General features: G+C 43.1%; 1 protein-coding gene across 6 annotated transcripts in view; it reads right to left on the reverse strand.

Annotated features, from left to right (window-relative positions):
- Positions 1 to 1,975: 1,975 nt before the first annotated feature.
- The window catches only part of LOC123877860 (dedicator of cytokinesis protein 1), a 43,848-nt gene continuing 24,282 nt past the window's right edge, over positions 1,976 to 21,541 (reverse strand). The window contains exons 19-39 of one of the 6 annotated variants that reach the window (XM_045924788.1): positions 16,628 to 16,729; positions 14,865 to 15,050; positions 14,275 to 14,495; positions 13,782 to 14,020; positions 13,440 to 13,583; positions 12,913 to 13,054; positions 12,348 to 12,497; positions 11,091 to 11,259; positions 10,443 to 10,691; positions 8,819 to 8,954; positions 7,719 to 7,862; positions 6,945 to 7,052; positions 6,338 to 6,502; positions 5,979 to 6,128; positions 5,511 to 5,617; positions 5,109 to 5,233; positions 4,719 to 4,784; positions 4,558 to 4,603; positions 4,048 to 4,278; positions 3,459 to 3,561; positions 1,976 to 3,071 (exon numbers count right to left, since the gene is read on the reverse strand). In XM_045924788.1, the coding sequence (XP_045780744.1) occupies positions 2,779 to 3,071; positions 3,459 to 3,561; positions 4,048 to 4,278; positions 4,558 to 4,603; positions 4,719 to 4,784; positions 5,109 to 5,233; positions 5,511 to 5,617; positions 5,979 to 6,128; positions 6,338 to 6,502; positions 6,945 to 7,052; positions 7,719 to 7,862; positions 8,819 to 8,954; positions 10,443 to 10,691; positions 11,091 to 11,259; positions 12,348 to 12,497; positions 12,913 to 13,054; positions 13,440 to 13,583; positions 13,782 to 14,020; positions 14,275 to 14,495; positions 14,865 to 15,050; positions 16,628 to 16,729 (3,276 nt within the window). In that variant the 3' untranslated portion in view covers positions 1,976 to 2,778. Of the gene's footprint in view, positions 3,072 to 3,458; positions 3,562 to 4,047; positions 4,279 to 4,557; positions 4,604 to 4,718; positions 4,785 to 5,108; positions 5,234 to 5,510; positions 5,618 to 5,808; positions 5,959 to 5,978; positions 6,129 to 6,337; positions 6,503 to 6,944; positions 7,053 to 7,718; positions 7,863 to 8,818; positions 8,967 to 10,442; positions 10,692 to 11,090; positions 11,260 to 12,347; positions 12,498 to 12,912; positions 13,055 to 13,439; positions 13,584 to 13,781; positions 14,021 to 14,274; positions 14,496 to 14,864; positions 15,051 to 16,315; positions 16,730 to 21,541 lie in introns of all 6 variants that reach the window. The other 5 variants (XM_045924787.1, XM_045924786.1, XM_045924785.1 and 2 more) reach the window with 5 other exon arrangements.

The following is a 21,541-nucleotide window of genomic DNA, read 5'->3' on the forward strand; positions in this document are numbered from 1 at the left end:
AAAGATTTAATAACTTTCATTAAAATAACAATTAATTATAATAATTTATATACAATAAGGTGTTATAAACATTTTATACACAACAAAATGTGACAATACTTTAACGGAGTTAAGCTGAACGTCCACCGGTTACGAGTTTGGTTCAATGTAACATGGAAACTGAAACTGCGCGTGAAATACGTTTTGTGATGACAAATAAATTATAGTTAATTAATCATTCAAATAGATCGGTGCAGAGGGCTGATGGTATTTAAAATTGAGTTTTAGGACATTCAAACAGCTTGTTTATTTTGACATGCTAAAATAAAAGTAAACCTTATTTCAATGTCCTAAAACTCAATTTTAAATACCATCAGCTCTCCTCCCCGCGCTGGTCTATTTGAACGGATCCTTACAGTACGAACAAGTTCAAAATCTGATTAACTAAATAGGTGGAACACGACATTGAGTAGCCTGTGGACGTACAACTTTACAAAATGTGTATGAGCCTCGATAAATAAAATGAATATGAATGAAATAAATGAATGGTTAAATCATCTATAAAGAGTATTCATTTCTTTAATGTAATAATAATAATAATTGATAACAACGTCAAATAATAATTCCTTGCTCTTGTGATAATATCATTTTAATTATTTATATTCATAAATTATATTTCTACAGTTAAATGTACAATTTGATTTATAATATCGGTCAGCCATCTTCGTATTTCAAACAAGTTGTTATTACATCTGTGAACTTTATTGTTAAGAGACTTATTTGTAAGAAATACGTTCTTTATAAATAAATGAGCAGCTAAAAAGTCCCAGTATTGCAACGATATTTTCTAGTTTACTTATTTAAGTTTTGAAGATGCTCGCTTGTTTTTAAACCCCCCCCCCCCCCCCCCCCGCCCCCCCCCCCCCCCGGGGAACTCTTTGATTTTCCGGGATAAAAAGTAGCCCACCTCTGTCTCCAAGATGCCTGATGTTTGTATCAAGCTATCTTTGTATCAAGTTCGTCAAAATCGGTTAAGTGGAAAGGCCGTGAAAAAATAACTCAGACAAGGTAGTTCATACTTTAATATGAATAGATTCTGTGACTTTGCGTCGGGCATCATCAAGTATCGAAGTACGAAGACAGCCGACCGAATACTACATCTATAGTGCACTAAAAATACTATAAAAATCTTAAAGTATAAAATATCTTTTGGAAAATAATTTACATTATCTTTGATATGCTTTAACAGTTAAAATTAAAACGTCGCGTCCAGACTGATTTATTTATTAGAGATTTGATCAATAACATTATACCATAGATATAACGTTACGTTTATATTACGTAACGTATATAATTCGTACTCGATGATGAGTAAGACAGAAGATAAAAACGCAAAAGAGTGGAAAGAGATAGCTCTCTAAAATTAAAGTGAACATAATGTCCTAGGTTCAAGTTCATCACTTTAGAATTAGTTACGTAGGTATATCTTTTACTTTATTTTAGATAAGTGTATTATTATGATAGGTTTTGATGCATTTGCTAGAGCGTTGACCAACGACGAAACACGTCAAATATTTCAGTCAGTTTTTACCAAACGTCAGTTAGTCGAGACGCGACTTGAATACTTATTCCAAAATAAGGCACTAGTCCTCCAAACTCCAAATTAGTTGTCAAGTTTGACGTCACTAACTGCACCTATGCGTATTTGAAAAAGGATTCGCGATATTTCCTCGTCATGTCAAAAGGTAGTCAAATGTTCGGTGAACAGTTCTTTTGATATGACAATAATTGACACAGACCAAAATAATATGGGGAGTCCTTTTTCAAACTCTATGCGTAACACACAAACGGAAAAACACAAATTTGAAAAATCAAATATATCAGTGTTCTATCGAAATTTTTTTTTTGCGAGAGATAGGTGGTAACTTTTACTGACTATAACAAATTATTATGGCACTGTACATTTTTGGATATTATACGTATACTTTGATTTTACTTTAAATATAACAAAAGGGATCTTTTCATTTGACTCGAATATAATTTCTTTAAATACAATAATATTACACATTAAGTTTTTCTTAAAGATAATAATAATTTTCGGCATCTTTCGGTTTGATTCAAGAAAGACTGTTTTAAAGCATTTAATTTTATCTATTTGTAGAAAAATATTTTGATGTAGACTTTTATAAAAATGCTAGTTGGAATGCTATTACATAATTTTGAAAATGTACCAAAACTCCACGTTCGCGCTCGATTTCGACTCGGCCGCTATAACATAGTTGGAGGATTGGATCAAAAGACACAAGATCCTTTCTTCAAAATCAACAAGTGCGTCTTGAAAAGATAACAAATAGACACACTTTCGCGTACAGGGTGTAGCCAGAACGCTAGCAAAAGGAAGACAGGTGATAATACTGATGATTACTGACAAGATACCATAAATAAAACTACGAAACTTTTTTTGAAAAAAAAAAAAAAGTATTTTTTTAAAGTTCACAATATATTGCACAGTAAAACATCTGACTGACGCTAGAGATCAGCGAACGTTCCGTAAATAGGACACTCGAAGTCAATGCTGAGTCGTAGGTGGGGCAATGTAACTCGGGTCAATGACCCGAGTTTTGCATACAATGGGGGCTTGGAAAATAGTAAATCACTAAAACTACAAGATAAGGCAAATGGTTATTGGCATTGGATTGTGTTTAGGTAGTATGATAATATCGCTAAGTTTCTGCTAGCGTTCTGGTTACAGCGTGTGCAGTGTGAACGTGTAAGCTTCAGTTGAGTGGCGCGTGGTTGCTAGACGTTGTTCTGGTTGCGCTTCTTGGGCGGCGGGGTGGGCGCCCTCTCGGCGCCGGGCGGCAGCGCGTCGCGCGTGTTGCGGCGCCGCGACTGGTAGAGGTAGGAGTTGCGCGGCGACACCACCAGGTCGTAGTTGTAGCGCGCGGGCGTGGGCGTGGGCGCGGGCGTGGGCGTGGGCGTGGGCGCGGGCTCCGCGTTGTTGTTGTCGGCGTCGGGGTCGGCGCCGCGGTGGGACTGCTTCTGCGGCAGCGGCGGCGGCTCCTCGTCCTCCTGATTGGAATCCGTCGTTCCTAAACAACAGTATTCATTGAGAAATAAACATTAGATATGATGGCTAGCTGTCAAAATAAGAATATTTCAGTTTTGGGATATGCATTTAGACTTTAATATGAAGGTCAACTTGGAAAAAATGGCTGGGTTTCATTCAGATAAATTTTACAATGCTATCGCACTTCAATAAAAATTAAACAAGCAAGACCATGTTAGTAGTTTTCTGGCTTGAACACAAGCGAGTGCTGATTTCATACGAAAATGTATGTCAATGTCATGAGCTGGAGGGGAAGACAGAGAAAAATAAGAGTTTACTTGCACTTTATAGCGTCGTAATAAGAGTTGCTGGGCATGAATCTTTTTCAACCATCTAAGCAGTATTTAGTATTCTGTGGCATCACGCTTACCTAACGAGTCTCTGTTGGAGGGCGGCTCCGAGGAAGTGATGAAGCTGGCGCGCTGCGAGAGGCGCCGCTCGGCCTCCGCGCGCAGCGGCCGCTCCGTCACCAGCTGCAAAGGGAATACTTCCAGATTTGAAAGAAAGATAGAAAGAAAGAAAACTTTTTTTTACTAGGTCACTGTAACACTACAATGTATCTTAAAACTAGTCGAGTTATACTACATTATACACTAAAAAAAAATAACGGCCCTAAATGGAGCCTTGTGGTACGCCATGACTTAATATTTGCGAGATTATTTTCAAATTTTCTTAGTTTAACTAATTGCTTCCGGTTATTTAATTATGACTTAAGTATATAATGTGCAGAGCCCACGATATCAATTTCATGTAGTTTATGCATAAGATAGCGTGGCTGACTGTATCAAATGCCGTTTTTAAATCGATAAAGAAGCCGAAGCGATTTGATTTTTAGAAAAATTTAGAAACACTGATGGAACATAGGCCGATAATTTCTTGGATCTGTTTTGGATCCTGACTTATAAATTGGGGTCAGTTTGGAGATTTCAAAATATCAGGAAAATGTCGAGTCAACATACCTCCTGCCTCAGCTCCCGGAGAGGGGAAGACGAAGGCGAGTCCAGCACGCTACACAGAGCGCCGTTGTTGTTGAGGCCGGCGCTGCTGACCCCCGTCATGATGCTGTTGATGGCGCTGTTGAGGCTGTTGAGGTTGTTGAGCGTGTTGAGGCTGTTGACGTGCACGGGCAGGCCGGCGCCGTTGGCGGACGTGTACCACTGGCTCGCGCTGGACTGTAAACTCACATCGCTCTACAAACCAAACGTTACTGCTATTGCCACGACTAACCCAATCAGAATTGAAAGAATTTTGAAGAAAGAAGTTGAAAGGTGACTTTCAGTAAAGAAATCAAGAGTAAAGAAAATATCATTAACACGAGGAGGAACGAGCAATTTAATGGCCGATGTACATTCCGCCACGAGCTTGTTTCAAGTTGTAGGAATCTCCATAAGTTAAACGGGCAGTAACCCTGTATATCAAGATTGACGAGTTGGAACTTGGAATTCAATAATAATAAAGTCTATATTCACCTTTCTGCCGCGCTTCTTCGGCGGTAAGGTGCCGCTAGTGCTGTTCCTGAAAATACGACAAAATGCGTCAAATAGTAGTTTTTTTAAAAGAAATCGGCTTCTAATGCCGTTACAAATAATAATTTTTGCTTACGTGTACAAATAGAAATGTATATAATTACCTGGCCCAATTGCTTAAAGCTGAATTAATTTTAGCACTGACGAATTTCGTCTTGTTCGGAGTGGATCTGCAAACAAAGATTAATGTGAAAATTATGTTGAGTGTAAGTTCACGAGATCTTAAACTCTGGAAAAAATTTCACACAAGTACTTTGTTGTTTATTGTTGACCTTTTTGTAGGGGTTTTTAAAGTTCGATCTTAGGGGAGAGTATGAATAACGACGAACACAGCGACCCCTTTCCGAATGACCTTGTATTTTTCCGTTTGTTCAAAATAAAGTGCTGGTAACTGATAGTCACCAGTTTCTAAAATTATTATTATCAAGAGTTGTAAAGCCTGTTTACATGAAGTAACAGTAATTTTGGAAATAGAAAAGGAATAGTCATCTCACTCGTTGCCGGTGGAGATGTCGGAGATGCGGTTGTTGCTGAGCGCGCTGGCCTCGGTGTCGGTGCTCTTGCGCAGGTTGGCGCGCAGCTGCACCTCCGGGATGGACTCCGTCTCGAAGTCGCCCATCTGCGGGAGCGGCGAGGTATCATACCAATCCGTTCAACAATTTAGAAATAATGGTGTTACAAAAAAACTCACATAGATACAATATACATACATGAACCCTGAAAGCATTACACTTCTTCTTTGAACAGTCGTGTATTTTGAGATACCGATTACGAAAATGATAAGTATCAGGTACCCATTTACCATTACTAATTGCGAAATACATTTTTTTTGGTTTTGTTTATGTTTTCGGGGGACTTTCTCAATTTTTTTTTAACTTATCAAAACGTGGTGTTACCCGTTTCCCATATCGCTGGTGCACGTGCTGCTGCATCTGGCGGAAGCACGCCGTGAGGTGCGCGTTGAGCGACGCTTGCTTCGAGCGCGCCACCAGCACCTCCAGACCTGGCGCAGATAGACATAATTGAGAAAAATTCAGACGTCCGGCAGAATCAAAGCTCAATTTTAGAGTGAAAGTAGTTTTGAACGGACTTGACTTGACTGAAATAATCCAGCCCAGTCCTGACTGGGCCGGACTATTCACCAGCCCGCCTTGCACCGCCGAGTCCAGGATGCCTGATCATTGTGTAACGTACCGAACTTGAGCAGCGGCACTTGGTCGGCGATGTGGTCGCGCAGCTGCTGCAGCAGCGCCGCGTGCTCGGGGTGCCGCGCCTCGTACTCCGGCGTCAGGAACGCGAGCTCGTAGTTCACCAGCCCGCCTTGCACCGCCGAGTCCAGGATGCCTGATCATTGTGTAACGTACCGAACTTGAGCAGCGGCACTTGGTCGGCGATGTGGTCGCGCAGCTGCTGCAGCAGCGCCGCGTGCTCGGGGTGCCGCGCCTCGTACTCCGGCGTCAGGAACGCGAGCTCGTAGTTCACCAGCCCGCCTTGCACCGCCGAGTCCAGGATCCCTGATTATCAAGGATATTATTGAAACATCACTACTGACAGATATAATAAACTTGATTGAAATTTCGAGTGCTTTTCAGGTTTTATACATATTATTTATTAAAGTGTACAAATATGAATACTGTTAACCATCGTAATATTTGGAGTTCCTCATAGAGTACAATGGTACTGTGGACAACAGTTCCCGTCACTCGAGAACTCGGTAACTAACCTTGCAGCTTCAGGGTTAGAGGGTGCAGCGGCGCGCTGGGCGGCCGCGCCTCCAGGATTATGGTCTTCAGGTCAGTGTTGGTTCGCGCCATGGTCTCCACGGCCACCTCCAGCGGACAAACCGGGTAGCTCCGGCTGGAGACTATCGGGAACCATCGGAGGATACCTGCAGAGAATCAAATTATATTAAAATTTTTACACATCGATTCTATCTTGATATATTGAGGATACTCACAAAAAATAAAGGTCTTCTTAAGATCCAGAAAATAAGAAACAAAATTGAGGAAAAGAGAAACATCGGTAGAAGAAAGTCGTGGTTTCGGAACATCCGAGAATGGGCCGGAATATCCAACGAGTACAAGTTTCCAATTTAGCAAAGGTGAATATAGTATGACGAGATGACAGCCATGAGACATGGACGGCCAACCTCCAATACGAGAGACACAAGAAGAACAAAATATGTAAAAGTACATCTGCCACTATGCAGTTTCTCTCATCATTTGAATCTGGTAAGCAATTTATAATGAATAATGATGAATGGACACAATAGGACTCCCAACAATCAGCTTGTCAGCGCATTGGTGACGCATTAAGGAATAAACACTCACCAGGCAAAGTGTCGCTAATCTCCAACTCTGTTCTGTCGAGCCAGCGCGTCGCGAACTCGTTCGCTCCGGACACGTCGTCTTTGGAGTCGCTGGTGATTATGGAGTCCTCTGCAAATATACCCTTGGAGTAAATGAGTGTCGACACGATGGGCACTCGGCGAACAAACTCATGGAGTATCGGTGATGTTATACTTAGTGTGCAGACATGAATATTGGTATCGTGATTCACGATGCTTAGTGTGCGAACATATTTGTCTGTACGGGTGGGTGGTCAGGCAAACTGATTCAGCCATGAAATGTGTGAATGTGAGAGTTGTATATGCAATTTTGTGCACGCTGCGTACGTGTTGTGTTTATGCGTATCTACGAGTATACATTATGAGCGAGATAATTCGAACGTATTTTTGGTGAACACGTGAAACATCCTCGCCCATTCCAGGTTGTCTTTGAGTATTTGTGTATTATATAGAAGCAGCCGTTACTTTGCGGAAGTCATGCTAATAATGACTAATACTCCCTTTTCCCCTCCAATAAAGCGTAAAGCTTGTGCTAGGAGTGGGAATAGTGCAACGGGTGCGGTTTGAACCGCCGACCTTTCGGAATTCAGTCCGCTCCTTAACTGTTGAGCTATCGAGGCTATGGAGAATATGTAGCAAGCAATAAGCACCACCACCCGCAGCAGCGTATTGCTTGCTTGGTGGCTGGCTTTTGCTGCATGTTTAGCAGTGGGAGAGCGCATGCTGCATGTTGCGTCATACAGATGTGTCGGCTCACCGGCTCTGTGGAAGGGGCGGGAGTACACGAACTTGCTGACGTTGTTCTGCTCGTAGTAGCGCAGCATGCGGTCGTCCACCGGCTTGCTGAGCAGCCAGCGCCAGCGCTCCGCCATCACCGGCGTCACCGCGTTGATTTGCAAGTCTGTTCACAAGCTAAGGCAATTCCGATTGGCTCAAGCTTGCTTGCAATTTGAATCTTTACATTGCCTCCACATATCTATACTAATAAATAAAATTGGAGTGTCTGTCTGTAATTTCAAAATAACTACCGCATATTAAGGTCATATGGTTATTTGAACGATACTATAACCGAATCACACGTTTTTAAAATTTTTGTCTGTCTGTCTGTCTGTCTGTTTGAAAAGGCTAATCTTGGGAACGGCTGAACCGATTTTGACGGGATTTTCACAGACAAGTAGAGAATTGACCAGGGAGTAACATAGGCTACTTTTTTAACCGACTTTCAAAAAGGGAGTTGTGTTTTTCTATCTATGTACACCGAAATCTCCGAGATTTCTGAACCGATTTGCGTCATTTTTTTTAATCGATAGAGGAACTTTGCGACATTGTTTCATAAAAAATTTGGAGTCCAACTCCTCAATCCTGATGCTGCAGGAGATCTGACCAATCCACGCGGGCGAAGCTGCGGGCATCAGCTAGTGTCAAATATAATGCATAAGGACCTACAAAATTCTAGTCTAAATTTTTTTTAGACGATTCGTACGAATCAGGTAATTTTTTTAATGTCTTTTATACAAAAACAAACTTTTACCCCCTATTTAATCCTTAGAGGTGAAAAATCCTTTCTTAGTAAGCGCCTACGTGATACAAGGAATTGTAACCCCAGCGGTTTAGACTTTGTGTGCAATGATAGATCAGTCAGTCAGGACAAATCTTTTTATATATATAGATGAACCGTTTGTTGGTGACGATATGTCTAAGAGGTGTAATCGAGTTTTAGGTTGAAATCTATAGAGCACACTTTAACTTTGCTTAGATTTAAGTTTCAGTTGAAGCGAGACAGATTTATGCCAGCGGTATAACGCTGTCTCGTTTGCACAGTGTCTTAAGTGCTGGAGCGTCGTAGTAAAAGGATACACTGTCCGTCGGAGTCGGTGATGTCCTCCCCCGGCTCGTCCAGCTTCAGCAGCACCTCGGCCTCGGGCCACTCGTCCAGCATGCGCTCCTTGAAGCTGTGCAGCATGTCGCACTCGTTGCCGCGGTGCACGAACCCCTGACCACACCACTGTATTGACACTGACTTCACTTGAAAAGAGCAACTGCTGAGTTTCTTGCTGGTTTTTCTCGGTAAGAACGGTATTCCGAACCAGTGACAAATTTATTTTGACGATTCAAAAGCACTTGTAAAAGTTTACGTGCATAAAATATATTCTATTCTATTCTTTACTGTCTCATTGTCTTCCTCTTAACTAAGATGCACCCCGCACCCGCACGAAATTCGCGAAATTCGTGTAATGAAACAAGGCAGGGCGACCAACAACTAATTTATTATCAAAAAACCCTCAAGTACATTATAGTAATAATTACACTACATCTTTCTTTTTCTATACTGAAAAACAATTGATGTGTGTGTGAGACATGCATAAAAATTAATATCCTTTAATATCTCTATTCATCTCATCATATTACAAAATCTGTTACTGTATAAAACCATTCTATTACATATCCAATATAAAGTAAAAATGCACAACACAAAATAACATTATTAGTAGTACTTATACTAAATTAAAATAATTCATTTCTAAAATTCATCATTGAGTAAAATAAAATAAGATAAAATAACAATGGTGTACACTAACAACCTACGCAACAACACTATTCTGAATTATTTTTATCATATAAACGGCAAGCCCTTCTCGTGCGACGAGGCAAGGCAAAATCCTGCGGTGGAACAGCGTCTTTCGACGGTGCTCCGGCTGAGCCCGCACTCATGGGATCTGTACCTGTAACCGTACCGGACTCACCTGCATTTGTACTATTTTCCGTTGCACGTGTCTCGCATTCATTGTGCCTTCCCTCGGACGCCTGCTCGCCCTGTCTATTTACCAGGTGTCGCCTATTGCGCCGATATTTACGCCTGGTTTGATCCTCTACAACATAAGACCTAGGTTCCGCAGTCTGCTGAACCACTTTTGCGAGCTTGCGTTCCTTGCCGTCTACTATCACAACCTTATCATTCGTGTGAAGCGGTGGAAGGGTTTTCGCTGACCTATCATAGTATACTTTTTGTTTTTGTTGATGCTTCAATATAGCGCTGTAGTTTCTTTTACGATCAACCGTTTCATCAAAAAGTTTGTGATATGTCGGCAACCGCGTATTTAATCTCCTACCCATCAGAATTTGCGCGGGCGAATCGATATTTTCGCGTGGCGTGGTTCTCAAATTTAACAACCCTATATAATAATCTTCGCCTCGATCCCACCGCTGTCACCATGTAATGAAACAAGGCAGGGCGACCAACAACTAATTTATTATCAAAATACCCTCAAGTACATTATAGTAATAATTACACTACAACTTTTCGTTAGATCTTTTTTAAACAAAAAAATAGCGAGCAAGCAGGTCATCAGATGTTAAGTGATTACCGCCACCCATGAACATTTGCAGTACCAAAGGTACCACCAATGCGTTGCGACCCTTTCAGGAATTTGTTGGTCCGCCCCTTGAAATACCCCATGTATTATCGGATTTGATCGCTTACCTTGGGATGCCTGAGGTGCTGAGGGAAGCCTCTGCCGAGGTAGCGCACGCGGAAGTAGGAGTGCCTCAGCCGGGTCTCCCGCAGCGGCGCGCGGTACAGCCTCGCCAGCTGCTCGTGCAGCTCGGCCAGCGCTTCGTAGCCCATCCCGCGCCGCTCGTACACCTGCACTAGCTCCTTCACCACCTCCACCGCCAGCTCCCACTGGTGCCCCGAGTCCAGCAGCCGAGCTACCTCCTCGTACAGCGAAATCTACGAAGCCACAGAGAATCTGAGTTTTCTGCTGCTTACTCTCCTATTTGAAAGGGAAACTGACCAACTGACGTAACAGTTTCTGCTGGACATTTTCTTGTTTCTGAATGACCGAAAGGACACGTCTCTCGGATTGGCACCAAAATGTTAAAACCGCCAAAAAACTTAACTTAGAACTTAAGTGAGAGCCAAGGCATTACAATCTGCATTTCGTGGCAGAAACGAAGGGGGGGGGGGGGGGATATGTTTCTGTGACGTAAGACGCCATCCTAGAATGGGAAACTAGAGACTATCCAATCATGAACCGAACTGCTCGATTTTGAATCAAATTAAATCGAATGTGTCGGTATGTGTTTGTAAGATTTTTGCTATAAAGTGTGTGTGGAGTGGTGGGGATACCTTCAGTTCCAGATGTGTGTGATGGTCGAGCGGCGCGGCGGGGTGGCGCAGGCGCGGCGGCAGGGGCGTCTCGCTCCAGTCCAGCAGCTTGGCGTGCAGCTGCAGCGTCAGCCCCGCCTCGGCCCAGTGCTGCGACGCGCGGTGCATGGCCGCCAGGCGGTGCACGTAGCTGCCGACAACAGTGGTTGCTACAGTGTGATCCTAGGTGGCGTGGCGGTGACACGAAACGACCCTAAGACGAACTTCTCACAACGACCTCACTAGATGGCACCACAAGTATCTTCAATCACTCACTGTGAAGCCTGAATCACGCTAATGAAGTTTTAATTCTGAAAGACTATAACATACAATTCCATTATTATCCGTATTCTAAGATACAATGGCCGGACCAATCGGGTCCCGAAAAACTTCCTATTGATTAACGCCTGTAATAGCCAGAGTAAATCATATAAACTTAGGCAGGTTTAGCAGGTTTGGCTCACCGTATGTACATGTGCGGGCGCTCGATCTCCTCGTAGAAGCGCAGCACGCTGGTGATGAGGTACATGCGGTGGTGCGTGGGCGCCGCGCGGTACTGCAGCAGCGCGTCCAGCTGCCGCGCCGCCGCCGCCACCAGGTCCGTGCCTATGTCCCTCACCGTATGTACATGTGCGGGCGCTCGATCTCCTCGTAGAAGCGCAGCACGCTGGTGATGAGGTACATGCGGTGGTGCGTGGGCGCCGCGCGGTACTGCAGCAGCGCGTCCAGCTGCCGCGCCGCCGCCGCCACCAGGTCCGTGCCTATGTCCCTCACCGTATGTACATGTGCGGGCGCTCGATCTCCTCGTAGAAGCGCAGCACGCTGGTGATGAGGTACATGCGGTGGTGCGTGGGCGCCGCGCGGTACTGCAGCAGCGCGTCCAGCTGCCGCGCCGCCGCCGCCACCAGGTCCGTGCCTATGTCCCTCACCGTATGTACATGTGCGGGCGCTCGATCTCCTCGTAGAAGCGCAGCACGCTGGTGATGAGGTACATGCGGTGGTGCGTGGGCGCCGCGCGGTACTGCAGCAGCGCGTCCAGCTGCCGCGCCGCCGCCGCCACCAGGTCCGTGCCTATGTCCCTCACCGTATGTACATGTGCGGGCGCTCGATCTCCTCGTAGAAGCGCAGCACGCTGGTGATGAGGAACATGCGGTGGTGCGTGGGCGCCGCGCGGTACTGCAGCAGCGCGTCCAGCTGCCGCGCCGCCGCCGCCACCAGGTCCGTGCCTATGTCCCTCACCGTATGTACATGTGCGGGCGCTCGATCTCCTCGTAGAAGCGCAGCACGCTGGTGATGAGGTACATGCGGTGGTGCGTGGGCGCCGCGCGGTACTGCAGCAGCGCGTCCAGCTGCCGCGCCGCCGCCGCCACCAGGTCCGTGCCTATGTCCCTGCACAAATTCATTCAAATTAAATCCTCGTATAAATGTGAATGTTTGGTTGCTTGGATATTTATTACTTTTTCACGCCAAAATCACTGCTATTTGGGTGAAAATTAAAATTTCAAATAGACATAGATTATACCCTGAATTAACGTTGACTACTTTTCACCTAGTTTATATTCACCGTCCACTCACCGTGCCCTACCGCTACTGACCCCCTGCAGCTCTGGAATCCCCTGTTGTGTAGTGCCCCTGCCCTGTAACCCCCTGTGTAATATCAGCGACGATTCTGGCGAATCCTGCGGGTCGGTATAATCTGTCCCCAGTTTCGCTCGTCACCTCGTAGGATTGCTCTGTTCAGACATCTCCGTCGCCCGCCGTCTGTCCGCCACCTGAGTAGGTCATGGTAGCACTAAGCCCTCACCTCAGCGACTCGTGCGCAGCGCACAGCGCGCCGCAGAGCGAGACGAAGCGCGCGCGCCATGCCGCGTCGCCGCGCCCTGCCTCCGCCAGCACGTCCAACTTGTCTATCAGCTCGTTCTCGAACGAGCGCAGGTTGCCCTCGCCTGACACCAAACATATTCAATAAACAACGGGTGCAAGATAAATGCCTTAGACTCTAATGTTAATCGAGCACTCCGAACCGATTCGAGAAGTCGAGCGGTTTACAGTGGTCTTCTCAGTTAAAAACATAGAAAGTTGTTTGTCAAGTTTGTACTGTCAAATGTAATATGTCACACAAAATAATAATCCCGAATAGAGTGCATTTTTTTATTTAGAAACACGATTACCAGCTCAAAAAATGTGAATCTTTACATGATAACGGTAAATAAGTGAACCACAAACTGCCGGCCCCTATTGGTAGTTATATTCAATGGACAACCAAAGTTAAAGTTCTCCCAAAACTAAGCAAAAGTTGATTGAAAAAGCTGAATTGTGCGGTCATCTTACCGATTTCGGCGGTGTACTTGTACTCGGTCTGCATCATGTCAAAGAACAGCGGAATGGTTGTGTTCCTCACTTCCTCGTCGCGCAGGAACGACACCTCGAGGAACGGCCCCACCAGCGGACCGATGAAGTAGCGCTTGTGGCTCTCTGGGAAAACAGATATACCATCAATAAACAAGATTGGACTTTAAAATATTTCAACAACACGAGAATCCAGAATAATTTCTTGCGAGATCTATGGAAGTAAGAGTAATCGCATAATGTAGTAGAATCGTACAAACAAAAAAATAAAGGTTGATAATGAAAGACATTGGATTTTTATTCTCTGCGGACAATATGCCTCACCCAAGTTGAACCACATCTCAGCCAGAAGAGCAGCAGCGCTTCTCCTTATATCGCCGTACAGCGTGACGGCCCGCTGGCGCCGCGCGGCCGGCAGCGCCTCCAGCTGGATGGCTGGCGACGCGGCCACGGCGCCCAGCACGCCGAACCACTCCTGCAGGATGCCGTGCACGGTGGTGAGCCCGTCCGCGTCCGCCTCGTCCAGCGAGCACAGGTTGTCGCGGAGCGTCGACGCCAGCAACCTGACAACACATCGTCCGACTCAAGCCACGGGCATATCTAGTGGAAATTTAACGAAATGCCGCTACAATATTTATGAAGTTAACGACATGGTAACATTGGAGCTCCTAAGCCTGATACAGGCGAGACGAAGCATATCACTGGAAGTTATTTTATGTCGATCGCAAGTTAAAAGTTGCAAGTTTTTACGAATGTATCGTTCCATAGCCCTAAGAAAATTTTCTATCAACAATCACATAACTATTTAGTGATTCACCTCAAGGCATGCAGCATGACGTGGTGCTGCAGATGCAGCATATCGGCCCAGTGCGGGCGGAACACGGGGCGCTGCAGCAGCGCCAGCATGAGCGCCAGCGCGTCGCTCACCAGCGAGTTGGAGCGGCCCGCGCCCTCCGCGTCCAGCGCGCGCGTCACCACCGCGTACTGCGCCTCCGACATCTGCCGCACCATGTCCAGCAGCACGCAGATCAGCTTGCGCTGAGACAGTAACAGCACTTTGACACAGCAGGCCCACTGCTGGCCAGTGACCTCATCTCTCATTAGAAATTACAACTGTTAGAAAAAATATTTCGAGGAATCGCAACTTTTACCGTGATGCTTCGGTTTTAAAATTCACTAAAAAATGATATTTGCACTACATTTCGTGTCAACTGTGTAAACTCGTGGATGCGCAAATATTGCAAGTCAATGACATCTCGTCCGCTCAGATTTGGCACACCCCTAAGATTTTGGCGCGCGTTTTTTGTGCAATTCCGCTTTATTTGTGCCAGCCCTAAAATTTACGTAGTGGCCGAGAAAACACACCAAAAACAAGTACCAGGCGCCCTTCCGCGGAGTGAACCTTACCAGCAAGGGGTCATCGTTGGCGGTGGTGTCCTCCTTGCTGCGGTCGCGCATCATGGTGGCGGCGATGCGCAGCACGGTGGGCAGCAGCGAGCGCGCCAGCTCGCCGCGGTCCGCCTCCACGGCGCCCACGTCGTCCCGCGCCAGCAGCGACACCACCTCGCCCAGCGTCTCCACGCACAGCTCCACCTGCAGCGATGGCGCGACTCTTGTAACCGGCCGAGGTTCCTCTTCCACACAGGCACAAAATTCCGATACACAAAAATACTATCCCTTCTTTAGCAAGTAGACAGTCCCTTGAGATTTCTTCTGGCACTTATGTACCGGAGAAAATACGTGTTTACCAAAAAGATGGAAAAAATCAAAAAGTAAAACCATTTTTAAGTTGGTTGGACACACTGAAGCGTTTACAGGTGTATTTTTCAATTTTTCAGTTTTTTGCTGACAAGAGTGTCTGCAAAACACTGGACAGATAAGATCCTACACATCAAAACTCATTAAATATTTTCTGAGAGTCTTTAAATAAATGATAAAAAACTCTAACGCATTGTGGAATTTTGCACCTGTATGCACAAGATAAATATCATTTATACTGTAAAGGAAAAGTAGTGATTAAAGAGTGCTCTTAGAAAACTGTGCGTAAAAATTGTAACAAACATAAATCGCAAAAAGAAAGTGGAGAAATATTGAATAAACCAACCTTCTTCAAGTTTCCACTTCAACCGCGCTGCATTAAGTAAAAAACTGTTTGAAATTATTGATTTCGAATATGTATAACTGTTAGATTTAAGGCTATATATTTATTTGGCAAATTAGTGTAGCAAAAAATGGCGTAAATATAAATTATATCGACATCGTGCCTTAACAAACCTACGTAGATAGAAGTTCTCATTTTATTAGCTGAAAACTTTGCTGAGCACTTGACCCTATAATATGTAGATTGATCGCACTTTGGATCAATTGAACTGATCTCATATCGACTGTCGCAAAACGCCTCAGCATGTGTGTTCAAACCTTCCGCACAGCTCCACGGGTGTAGCTTCCTTCTTAGTGCGGAAACTGGCCTAGTTGAAGAGGTTACTTACGATCTATCGGAGTTCACCAATCACAAGCTCCATGTCAGAAATTCCTCTGCTCCAAGATCATTCCAGAAGGAGTAAACTTAAATGAGTAATGGTCAGCGGGCTGGCCGAGTCACCAGCTCGTTTACGTTTATACGACCAATCTGCTGCACGTGGTCCAGCAGACTGGCCGTGTCATAGCTTTGTTCGCCGAGCACGATAATATTTTGCGGCAATCGTCTGTATGCGCAAGCGCAGAGGGAGATGTACATACGGTCTGCATTTACTGCACATGGTTGAGCATACTAGCCGGTCGCTGTCGCTCTGAACGCAATCTGAGCGCTGCGTTGTATAGCAACCGTCGGTGTGTGCAAGCCTGGGAGGTGTACATACGATCTGCATCTGCTGCGTGTGGTCGCGCAGACTGGCCGTGTCGACGCCTCGTGCGCCGCGCTCGCAGCCGCAGCGACCACAAGCCTGGAGGGACGTGTACATACGATCTGCATCTGCTGCGTGTGGTCGCGCAGACTGGCCGTGTCGACGCCTCGTGCGCCGCGCTCGCAGCCGCAGCGACCACAAGCCTGGAGGGACGTGTACATACGATCTGCATCTGCTGCGTGTGGTCGCGCAGACTGGCCGTGTCGACGCCTCGTGCGCCGCGCTCGCAGCTGCAGCGACCACAAGCCTGGAGGGACGTGTACATACGATCTGCATCTGCTGCGTGTGGTCGAGCAGGCTGGCCGTGTCGGCGCCCAGCAGCCGCGCCGCCTTGTCCGCCGAGCGCGACTTGTGCGCCGCGTTGTCCAGCTGCGCACACACCACACCGTCGCGCCAAGCCCGATATGTATACGCGTACTGATCATGGTGTACTGAGCCAACGGTTTCACTAATTGTTCTTTTAGGTACGTGTGATCGATGAAAAATCGACAAGGACTGAACCGACTCTGTGGTCTCAACTCCTCAATGATGATCAGTAGCCTTATCGTGTTTGGGCGATGTTAGCTTCCACAAGAGCTCTAGTCCGAGGTGATGTTCTTTCGAACATTTTAAACAGAACTGATTTGAACCAACGAATTGATGATTTACTCAGAAAGGATGAGCATAGAGTTTGATGAAGGGAGGAGTTAGCCAGAAATATTTCATTTTGAAATATTTTTGAATTGAGAAATCTTTGTTCAAGTTTGTAAAGTAGGAGTTGAAATATTTCATGTGGCAAAAACTACAAAAGACATTCTTTCCAATTTTTTTTAAAAGAACGAAAGTAGTTTCTTGCATGTTCTGGACGGTAGGACGGGTATCCCGAATTCCAAACCGGTAGTAGGTATATTTAGTTGGAAAAGTTTACTTGAATGAAACTCTTTTAGTATGCAAGCGTATGCAGAGCTGTTTGCAATATTTGTATAATCGTTTAACTCTTAAATTAAACAAAATATTTATAATTTTTAACCTGCCGTTGACCACACATACTCCTTGCGCTATACTACGGTTGGCTTCAAAAGTTACAAGTACACCATGATCAGTATTCAAAAAGCAGAATGTTAGCATTTTGAAGAGTTTACACAAACTTATATTTTTCAAATATGTATTTACTTAATTTGCTATGACTTCGGTAAATTAGTAAAACAATATTTTCATAGCAATGCTATGTGTAATCTCTTCATGATTGTTACGCAGTTTATCGGAGTTTGTTCACAAGCGTACACCAAATTACAAAATAATACAAAGTAACATCTCAGAAAGCACTTTGAATTTTAACATTTATTCGTAGTATGCTGAAACATGTTAATTTGTAAATACTTGTTATGTTGTATGTGAAGGCGGCCGCGCAAACACATCGAATTTGGACGTACGTTTCTTCGTCATGTTGCTTTCGACTTTTCATCAGATTATTTGCTGATTGTTGCAAACCATTGTAAACTAGTAGCCTGTTAAATTATTTAGAAAAATAAGAATCTGATTTATTAATAATAAATAAATATATAAATAATTAACTCAATTATAATAATAATCAACTCAAGTAAGTACAGATTATTTGAAGACTGAAAATTCTTTTCTTTTCTAAAAGAAGATATTTATGATACAAATTCGACGTGCGTGCGTGACCCGTAGGACTGTAGTGTTCGTCAAATTCTTTGGCGATATTGACTTATAACTTAAGTCCTAGTGAACGAATTTCCTTCACTAGAAAACTTTTTAAATATTTCTGAATAACTAATGTTATATTGTCAAAATTAATTACATTTTTATTTAGTTACATTTATCTAGAACCATCGTACTATTTTAGAATTTGACGAACTATGCACAGACTAAAGAAAAAGGTAGACCGAGTACTCTCGAACCCAGTAGTTCATAAAAATTAAATTGCGCTACGCATTTCTGACTAACACCCCAGCACCAAGTCTTGAAAGCTATACCAACCGAGATGATGGCAGTCACAATTTGGATGATAAGGTGCGGTGTGATCTATGGGTAACCCGTTTCTTCTATCTTTTTCTTTAAATCTATGTTCACATGCTACACATCTGGAGTGTGCACACAATTTAAATAGCGACATCAAAAGCTCGCTTTGTTATTTTTTTAATTAAACAAAAAAAAAAACTTCAAAAACCGTTCATTGTTACTTAAACCATTTAAAAGTAAAGAAAGAAACAGTTTTAAATTCAAACTTCACGTAAATTACGTTCTAAAATTGTTTATTGAAATGTCATGTAGTGTATAAGTGTGTGTGTGTGTATATTAGGTAAATATGGGTAAATAGATACGTATATAAGTACAAATACGTATGTAAAAGTTATTGAGTAAAATCATAGATGTGTATACTATTACTAATAATAATAGTTTTGGCATGAAATCGATATCTCGTATATTGATAATAATAAATAATCGGTCATCTCCATGAACATGTAGGCTGATCGCATATTATCAGAAATTATGTCAGAAAACTTTCTGTCTCACACACTTGCGAATGTCAGAAGGTAGCAACATTCTCTGTCGTATGTGTGCAAACTCCATTAAGGCGCAAGGCCAAATTTTTCTGACAGAAATATCTGATAATATGCGGCCGGCTTAAGGCCGAGATCTAAAGAGCATACTGTGACTTTGCTCAGACTTAAGACTCTATTAAAACGAGACAGCGCTTTACCGCTGGCATAAATCTGTCTCGTTTTAACTGAAGCTAAAGTCTAAGCAAAGTCAAAGTACGCTCTATAGGTCAGCCCTCTTTGACTTTGCTTAGACTTAAGTTTCAGTTAAAACGAGACAGATTTATGCCAGCGGAATAGCGCTGTCTCGTTTTAAGTCGTGTTTGATGTCAATTTGACAGTTCCTGTTTGAAAAGGTATCAAAGACGTCACAGAATGTAACCACACATAAAATTGGGGTTCCAATGTCGAGAATCGCGCCCAGGTCATAAAGGATAGTGTATAGAGGTATCGCAGGGTGGATTTTGTAGACTGTCTGACATTATGATAATGATAGGTTAATTATATACATACTAATAAGAACAATACAAACCAACACACAAACATACTGATTAGTAGGTGACGGAACACAAACTCACACAAACAACACAAAAAGGTGAATTAAGACAGAAACTGGACAACACAATTTACGAGTAACAAAAACTAAAACTCTACCACCAAAAACATTTCTAGATTAATAGTTTTAATTTTCTTCAAAATAAGTAGTTACAAATTAAAAGATGGACGAAAAGATTTACTTAGTAATTAAAAACCATTTTTGCAGATTTGCAATAAAAATAACTATTACTTAAAAGCCTAAAGACTTAAAGAACCCCCTGTTCCTTTTCAAAAAATTATAAAATTTCTTTTCCCCAAATCACTCCCTCGCCTCAAAAGTTAAGATCAAGTCTTTTTAAACACAACCGATACTTTATTTCTAGCTAAACTACTGCATAGAATCGATTCACACGTAAATTCATGCACACACAGAACACAACAAATATTAAAAAAAAGAATAATTAGGATTACTTATCATGTAACATTTATACCCCGGTCACTGAAACGAGCTACTAGCAAAGTGAGACACCGCACGTCATTGGTCGTACATAACGCACATAGGGCAGGTTTACATTGCGACTGTGTCAATTTCCGGGACGCAAGCTACGTCTGTACCCATATAAATCCGTAAAACGGATGGGCCTTTAAGGATCCCATGGGAACTCTTTGATTTTCCAGGAACAAAAGTAGCCTATGTCCATCCCTGGTATGTAAAGATTTAAAACTTAGCTAATGAGAGTCGGCTGTACTTTTTTAGTAATATTTGAAATTTTTAGTAATTAATAAAGTATGAGGGAAAGTAAATTATTATGTCAGTGGTTATCTTATGCCTTCTATAATGATAAAATTATTGTGATTGATGCATAGTGATCGCTTTACATAGTTCGTGTTTGGTTATTCACAGAGCTTTGTATTTTTGATCGCCAAATAAACTTTCAATGGCAAAACGTCTTTATTCATTCGTTATTAAACATAATATGATGATTGGAAATACTAAAATGTTATTGACTTCTACTATTTAGATCTGGATCCTTTAATTGAATTTTTATTTCAATATTTGGTTTTGGGTCAACGTTTCTACACCAAATACCAAAATTTCAGATCTGTAACTCATTTAGTCTGCGAACTAGAGACCTGTGACATGATTCAGATAGACAGCCAGACAGGCAGCAGAGTGGCATCAATAGAGCTTTATTTTGTTGGGTGCGGAACCCTAAAATCAGGCGTTAATATTACATGATAAGTAAAGGTGTGCGTAAAACGATATATTATATAAAGAAGTATGGATATAGGAAGATTATATGACTTGTGACACAGTAGTGTTGTGATTGTTAAGGCCACGGTTTTGTGTGCATACCGCAAGATGCCGGTGCGCAGGCCTGAGTACATTACGACATGACTGATTACAATTGTTGCACATGTTCTATTTCACCATGACCGTTTGGCTATGACTGTGTGAGTGCACACGTACACATTGTTGTAGTGTGCGTGGCGCGGTTATATGTTACGCACACAAACGCGTTATCGCTTATCGGTACACTCACTACTACAACCAAAGCTGAACGGTCGTAGTGAAATAGAACAACTATACTAGGCTTCTCAACTACCGTTCACACAGCGTCTAACGTAATCTAAGGTAAAAAATTACTTCAAAAACTAAATTTTGAGTAACACTTGTCAAAACTTAATGTTGAAGTCTAAGAATTATATCTTTGTTGATTGACAGATTTTAAAATGTATTTACAAGCTAACATGTCCGATTTCAATATTCAATCTATCTATAATCTGTAGATCTATAAGTTTCTTAGCAATGCTGTTATATATAAAGATGATTTGGTTTTTCTTAATAAATTACAACGTTGCTAAGTAATTTGTCTACACATTACAGATAGATTCAATATTGAAAACGGACTAAGTAATTACGTAAGTACTTTATCAAATCAAACATTTTATTGGCCGAAAATGATAACCACCACCGTCTTTGAAAATCCATCAATCTTCTTAATTTTTTAACGAAGACGATACGTGCAAAGCGATAGGTGATACTACTTTCAAAAACCTAGTGAATGTTAGTGCAAGTCTAAACCCCACTGTATTTCTC

This window comes from Maniola jurtina, chromosome 24 (assembly GCF_905333055.1).
Source record: "Maniola jurtina chromosome 24, ilManJurt1.1, whole genome shotgun sequence".
Lineage (NCBI taxonomy): Eukaryota > Metazoa > Arthropoda > Insecta > Lepidoptera > Nymphalidae > Maniola > Maniola jurtina.